The sequence below is a fragment of the Bactrocera latifrons genome, unplaced genomic scaffold, assembly GCF_001853355.1.
Source record: "Bactrocera latifrons isolate USDA-ARS-PBARC rearing strain unplaced genomic scaffold, ASM185335v1 scaffold_451, whole genome shotgun sequence".
NCBI classification, from domain to species: Eukaryota; Metazoa; Arthropoda; class Insecta; order Diptera; family Tephritidae; genus Bactrocera; species Bactrocera latifrons.
Window position 1 is genome coordinate 155,821 of NW_017537103.1, and position 8,260 is coordinate 164,080.

At 33.6% G+C, this 8,260-nt stretch overlaps 1 protein-coding gene across 1 annotated transcript in view; it reads left to right on the top strand.

Annotated features, from left to right (window-relative positions):
- LOC108973071 (synaptic vesicle 2-related protein) overlaps window positions 1–5,885 on the top strand; it is a gene marked incomplete at its 3' end in the record, with an annotated part of 128,888 nt that extends 123,003 nt beyond the window's left edge. Inside the window, exon 6 of the mRNA XM_018940087.1 lies at window positions 5,760–5,885. Within this exon, the coding sequence (XP_018795632.1) occupies window positions 5,760–5,885 (126 nt within the window). The remainder of the gene's footprint in view (window positions 1–5,759) is intronic.
- Between the last annotated feature and the right edge of the window lie 2,375 nt (window positions 5,886–8,260).

Sequence of the window (8,260 nt, forward strand, 5' to 3'; positions counted from 1 at the left end):
CCTTCTCTATGTTTTAAGTTCTCTGATTCAACTTCGTAGGCAAGCAAAGCAGAATTTTGCGATCAGTTGACGCTAGAATTTCAAGGAAGCAACACCATTCACGTTTTACGCTTTAAAAACAGATCGCACTAAAAATGTTCCAACAAATTTGGGAAATATGTTATGTTTTTATTGAGAACAATGAAAAGCATGCCGAATGCTTAGTTGGTTATAAAAAATAAAGTGTTATAGCAAACATGGTATAAAAAGACATTGTGAACGTTGTCACAAAAATCTTGGAAATATCGAGGGAGACGCCCGAAAACGTCTTCTTGATAATTACAAAAGAAAATTTTATTTACAATTAAATTCTCAGCCTATGGCAAACTAAAAAGTATGCCCACGTGAAAAGGCATCATTTGTAGTTGCACTTGCATTAGCAAAGCAATTCAGACCTTTCACCGATGGCGAGTTTTCCAGAAATTTATGAGACAATGTTTTGCAGAAGGTAAAGAAATGAGGTTCTCAGTGCATATATACAGTTCTGTACCAAACAAAGATTGTTAAACTGTTGATATTATTCAATATGCTTATATGAAAGCACAGATAGTAACAACATATGCCAATTAGTTATTTTTGCAAAAACTGTCAATGATAGATTTGAGACTTTTGAAGAAATTGTTACTACTGTTGCTTTCTTTGGTAACGTCACCGGGAAAACTCTATTTGATACCTTACAAGAGCATGTTTTCTCTATAGCGAACACTAATAAATTGAGCACTATATGTACAGATGGTGCGAAGGTCATGATGGGCAAAAAAAAATTGGTTTGGTTGGGCAGTTATCTATGAACAATTAAGGTTCCCGCATTTCATTGTTGCATTCACCAACAAGTGCTTTTTTGAAAAGAACTGGGTTGTGTACAAGCAATAGAAACAGCAATTAGAATCATAAATAAAATCAAGGGGTGTCATAATGCGCTTAGCCATCGAAAATTTAAAACTTTCTAAGAAGAAATCGACGCTGAACATAACGATTTACTTTAACACACTGAAGTTCGTTGGCTAAGTAGAGGCAAATGTTTGCAAAGGCTTTTCGAACTAAGAACAGAGGTCAAAATATTTTTAGAAGATGATAATTCAGAGTTAGGAAAATCGTTGGTTTCATCATTGAATAATGAAGAATTTATAACGGATCTAGGTTTTCTGTGCGACATCACAAAAATACTTAATCAATTACATCTGACATTGCAGGGCAACAATAAACTAATTTTCAATTTACATAAAACAATAACAACATATCAAGAAATATTAAAGAATTTAACCCATCAAATCCAATAACAATTTAATAAGTATGCCAAACCTATCACCACTTGCAGAGGAATTTTCAATCATAAATAAATTAGAATACTATAGCCAAATCATATCCCGCATTTTAGAAAATTACAACAAAAGATTTAAAGATCTAGCTCAAATACAACCAATTACAAACCTATATGATAATCCATTGACGTGTGATGTTGTTATCTTTGATCCGTTACTTCAAAAAGAAATCAGAGAAATGCGATCAGATTTTTCGTTACTTATTGACTCCGGTATTGATTTTTTGGAAAATGATTGATGAAAAAAAGTATCCATTAGCGAAAGATGAAATTTTAAAAATGTTTTCAAAGTTCGGATCAACATACAGGGTGGCTGATGAATTTTGCTACATTAAGAAACTCTAATAATTTGTTTTCAATGTATGGAATTCATTTTTCTTTTATTCATGTTAAAGCTCATTAAATTTTATTAAATATGGCTTAGTTAGTTTTAAAAATAATGCAATTTAAATGCCCCTGCTTGTTGATGCATATGCGGCATCTTACCAAAAAGTTGTTCATTACTGCTTGGAGAGTTGAGACAGGAATAGCCGCAATTGTTTCTCGAATGAATTGCCTTAGTTCATTCAAATTTGTTGGTTTTGCTTCATAGACTTCCTGTTTGTAATAACCCCACAAGAAAAAGTCAGGGGCAGTAAGGTCAGGCGACCTGGGTGGCCAACGGAATGTGGAGTTTCTGGATATCAGCTTATTGGGAAATTTTCGTCGCAATTCTTTCATAACAGGTTGGGCTATGTGAGGAGCTGCACCATCTTGCTGAAACCACACAGAGTTGAAAGGAATTCTCATTCGGCATAATTCTGGATAGAAAAACTGTGGGTTGGAAGCGCTACATATTCGACAATTTTGTTTGTTTATGTTGCCGTTTAAATCGAAATGGGCCTCGTCAGACATGAAAAGACAGTTTAACATGCTTCCATCCTCTTCTACTATTTGAAGCATCTTCTGGTAAAATTCCAAGCGAATCGGAATTTTATATGGGAATAAGTCCAAATCTTTGTGCATAATTGACTGTAATGACTGTCTTACACCCATTTGAGCAGATAAGCTTCTTGTCGAAACACGTGGATTGTTTTGTATGGCAGCCCCTACAGCAGCGATTGTTTCCCCCGTTCGAACTGAAGGGTTTCGATGGTAAGTTCTTGTGTTGACTGTCCCATGCTCGGTAAAATTGTTTACAAGTCTCATTATGGTCCATCTGCTGGGAGGATTGCCGCCAAACGTGCGCCTATACTCTCTTTGAACCGAAACTGCGGACTCCAGTGCGTGATAGCGGCGGACAATCCAAATTCTTGTTTCAATGTCCCATTTATCCATTTTTGTTAAATGTAAAAGTCAATCTGCAAAATAAAAAAAAAATTACCCGGATTGATTGAATAGAAAAAAAGTTATTTACTTTTTTTTTGGTAGCGGCTTTCATCAGCCACCCTGTATAGTTGTGAAGTGGCATTTTCCACTTTAATGCATATTCAAAGTAAATATAGAAATCTACTATCGAAGAATCACATTTCTGATGTCATTAGAATTAAGCAATATAATAAAGAAATAAATATAGATAATTTAGTTGACCGTAATTTTTAATAAGTACGTTTACTTATTTGTACGCACTGTTCCGTATTCGTGTTGTCTGCTTGTTGCTTTCCGAATGTTCGCTAATAACCAACACAAGCATAACGTGCACACAGTCACGTTGGACAACACTGATTTATATACATATGTACGCATTTATTTACTTTGGGCATTTGAAGTTTTGATAAAATCTTAAAAGTCATATGCATATAATTATGTGTACATGTAAAGAGATTTTAGAAACCATATGTATGCTCGCATATTCACATATGCATGTGCATACATATGTAATTTTGTGTTCATGTAAACAAATTTGAAAGAATCATTCGCATTATGTGTGTAAATTTCTCTAAACACAACTTTGTATGTAAATATATACACACATTGTTTCATACAAAAACTCCGTTGTCACGGACAACCAAACTTTGTCAAAAAGTCAATGGTAGAAAATCGGAGCTGTACCGATACCGCTTCCCTTGTCGCTTTACAGCTTTGCCTACAAACTAGCGAAAATACATATGTATGTAGTTTGTGCTTGCATACCATATGAACGCAGCTGCATAAAAATATTTCAGAATTACAAAGTGTTTTTTAAATTCCTTGACAAATACAGTCAATCCTGGTTATGTGCCGCATTCAAAGATATAGATATTTATAGTTAAAAATAAAAATATGATATGGTACATACGCGACTGCGGATACTTAAATGAGTCGTACTTAAAGCAATAATTTCTAGGTATTTAAAAAAACAAATCATGAGATGCAGCAAGATATAATTGGGGCTGTTAAGAGTGATGCGGGAGAAATTTGATTTTCATTTAAGCGGAGTACTACTTAGCCAGGATTGACTGTAGATATAAATCAGAGGAATACTGAATATTTTCTTTGAAACGTTTCTTGAATTGAAAATCGACAAATAAACTATGTTGTCAATATTATTCTAATATATTTTATACTTATTTTTGCGGGGTTGACACATTTTCCTTCTCATACATTTCAAAAATATATTCAATTTATGATTTTTAGCTTTTGAAATTGTCGCGAAAAGACGCTTGTAGGCAAGGCATGCTCGGGGAAATGTAATGGCGTCTGCTTTTATGAATGAATCGAATATGATTTATGAAAGTACGTTTGCGTTCATGAATGAAGATTTTGTTGTAGTGTAATTTACTATAAGTTTTGACGTCGTCAATTTGGCTGCCATATTTATTTCTGATGCTATTTCTGACGATTGTTGTTTATTAAACAGTATTTGTAATTTTTGCGTGAGACATATTTACATGTGTACGCATATATAAGTATGTATGATGATGTTTAAGACGATTGTTGTTTTTGTAGAACAATATTTGAAGTTTCCACGGGCGACATACGAGTACATACATGTGCATACAGATATGTGTGGCAATGTCATACGCACATATGTATGTATATGTGTATGTACATGTAGAGCAGCGCGCGGATTTATGTTACTGATAAGTGATAATATCGTGATTTGAAATTGATTTGTACTTACATATGTATGTACATACATATGTGCAGGAAAGATGCGTATGATAGTTTTAAATGATAAAAGGTGTGATTTACATATATTACTGTTGTAATATATTAAGTTTTTTAGGATATTATGATAATATGTACATACATTGAATTGAGAATTGCATAAATTAAAGATAATGTTATCAATTTTGTATGAATTCACAAAAATTCGCAAAATTATATTCATATCAATTGATATGATAGCATGTAAACGTATAAAAATATAAGCCAAAAGGCCAACAGGCGTCTGTAAAAGCCATGTACATATATTTCAGAGTATAATTATCATTGAATTCTCAACTCTATTCACTCATTTCTGTTAAAGTTTTCCTGCCGAGCCAAAAGTGGTGAAATCCACTAATAGAAAATTCATGGCTCTTGACAGTTCACATGCTTGTCCGTAGTTGAACCTTCTCTATCCGTATTATACGTTCTCTGCTAATACTGCTATTGTTGTATTTGTTATATTTGCTGTGATGTAATTATTTCCGTTTATATCTTTTTCTTGTGTTTCGTTATATATATTGGTGGTTGTTTTGGAATTTCCAGAATTTCTTATTTTCTTTTAAGTTGTTGGTAGTATTTTTTGTAATACTGGTAGCGGAGTTTTCACTGAGAGGAGGAGTAAACTGAGTTTTTTTTCTCGCATGGAGCACTTTCTGTCTGTTTTTATGATTAGCATTTGTTTTATTTGCATAAATTTGGGACATATTTTGTCTGTTAATGCAAAAGGAACGTACCGAACAGGAGCTTTAGTACGTCATTTTTTGCATGACCCAAAAGTTGCCAGCTTTTGCACCTCATAGGGTTAAGATAGTAAAGCCTTACCTTACTTGTGTACCATGAAACTTAAATTTTTTCAGGCAGGTGATATTTATCCTTTACCTCTGATAACAATTCCACTAGGCACTGATTTTTGGTTTAAGTATGTATTTAAGGAATTTGAAAATTGATACAACTCTCTGCTCTTTTAAATGTTCAACGATTTTATCATCTGGTTTTGCATTGTGGCATGGTGAGAAAATTTCTGATGGCACTTAGCATACAAATTCGATAATATAGGACTAGTAACGAATTACCGATTTGTTAGGTGATGAATTTTTAAGAAAGGTGCAACGACATCGATATCTGCCAGCTACGAGCTATTGATTTTTTAATAACGGTTAAAAAAGAGAGTTAACAAGCGCTATCTATTTAAGTGTTATTTGTATTCAATACTAAATAAATTAAACTAAATTGAAAAATGATCTTGATATTTCTTCAATAATTTTAGTGATACATTTCTTATTTACAGTGTTTTTGGGCTTTAGGGGCCTGCTTTGAAATTGCTTTAGCCTTAGCGATATATCCAAACTTTGGATGGCGATGGCTTTTGGGCTTCTCAACGGCACCATTGCTGCTATTTACTTCTCTTACACCGGTAAATATATACATTTATTCTCTTCATATAACAACTTCTAGGCATATTATATATTGTAAAAATATTTTATTAAACTTTTCATTTTTTCCACACAACAATATTCAACTCTAAATTAGTAGTGTGCTGAAAATTTACTTCTAACAATTAATTTTCATGAAAAATAATGACTTTTCAAAATAATAAAAATATTAATATTAAGACGGGAATTTAAATCATTTGAAATAAAATTAGTTGAAAAAAATATCTCATTGCACACATAGTAAAAATATTAGACCTATTAAATGGTTTAATTAATCTCTATATCTGCTTAAGCTAATGGAACTATCTGAAACAAAAAAATATTGAAGTTTTTAATAATTAAAAAATATAAAAATAATATAAAACTTTTACATTTTACTCAAATTTTTGGAAAATGAAAGAACTATTAAGGTATAGATTAAGATGATATATAAGTTCGAGATAACATTTATTATACTCTTGCAACGTGCTGCTAAAATGTATAATAGTTTTGTTCACTTAAACTAATGGAGGTAGCTATAGATATATACACACATATATATATATATACATATATGAATGATCAGAATTACGAGACGAGTTGAAATCCGAATGATTGGCTGTCTGCCCGACCACCCGTTCGTGCAAGCTTGAGTAAAAATTTAAATATTATATATTGATGAAACCAGGTATTCCACGCCCTCAAAAAACTGCTTATTAATCGAAAACTTATAAAGTGTCATAATATACATATCATCCGGACAAGAGATTCTCGTAAGGCCTTAGTCTCATAATCATTGCGTTACTTTTCCTGCAAAGAGCACCAAAAACAAAATAAGCCTAACTTTTAGACCGAGAAAAAACATATCAAAAACGAGTCAGCCGAAATAAATCTGAAAATCCCTACGTTCCAAAAACACCTGCAGACCACTCCCAATACAAAGACGAAGGCCACACATAGCAGCAGCAACAACAAATCCAATTAGACGAGCAGTAACATATTCAGTAAACACCCAGAACTAACAAACTCTGCTGCTTTTCCAACAACGACAACAAAATGTAGCAGTATGAACATCAGTTTACAAAATCAACAAGAAGCTTCCAATTTTCAAACCTCAGCAGTAAGTCCTCTTCAGGTATTATACTGTTGATCCAAGAAAACGATCCCGTGGCTGCAAATACTCCCAAACCTTCCCAAAAACAAGTTAAGCTGGACCAGTATTGGCTGAGTCATCAAAAAAATCTCAAAATTCAATTTCCTATCACATACACATACCCCAGGTGGAAACTCTCCTATTAGTGGTGGTGTTTCTGAACCCTCAGAAGGCAGAAAACTCTATACTGCTATAACAACGTCTACATCTCCTTATTCCTCTTCTCCTCTTCAGTCTTTCAGACGTATTCGACTGACGAGAAAAGAGCTACCGACCTTATGGACTTTTCAGTAACAAACAGCATCAATATAAATGACATTACATGTACTAAGTGCTGTGAATAATCATCTGATCACTTCGCAGTGTTAATCACACTTAGCTGACTCAGAGAACATAAAGCATAGAGAAGGTGCAAATTGAATTCTGTATGATGTTCGATTGGGCGGCTAACAGAGCTGATAGATTTGTAGTAGGGAATTCACCATTCTCGCTGCTATTTAGCAGAACTGAGCACGTGCAATGGCATAAATATACAGTCACTCACAGCTTATTTGATGCATGATTTGGAATGTCGCAACGTAAAATAGCTGAACTAGTAAATTTGAGTTCGTCCACAGTTCAGCACATTATTGAACGCTTTTTACGTGAAAATCGTGTGGTAAATAAAGGACGACAGGCTCCAAATAAAATTTTCACGGAGAAAGATTGTAAGTGGTTAGTGCGTCAAGTGAAGAAAAATCCAACAACAAGTGCTCCAAAGTTGACAGAAATGGCCAAAAAAGATTTAGGCAAGAATTGCCATCTCGAAACAGTCCAAAGAGTACTAAGGGAAGCAAATTTAAATGGCAGAATAGCCCGTAATAAGCCGTTTGTAAGTGCAAAAAATAGAACTAAGATATTGCAGTTTGCGCGTGGCCATATAAATAAGACAATAGCATTTTGGAAGACTGTACTTTTTGCAGATGAGGTTAAGATTAACTTATTTGGAAACCTAATACGGAGCTTAGGCCTCAAAATTTGCGTGCTACTATAAAACACGGTGGCGGCAACGTTATGGTGTGGGCATGTATGTCATCAAATGGGGTCGGAAACTTAACTTTTATTGAAGAAACTATGAACAAACATGTATATTTAAAAGTTCTGCAAGAAAATTTGCTTCAAAGCGCTAGAAACTTGAAAATTGAAGATGACTTTCGCTTTTACCAAGATAACGACCCTAAGCAC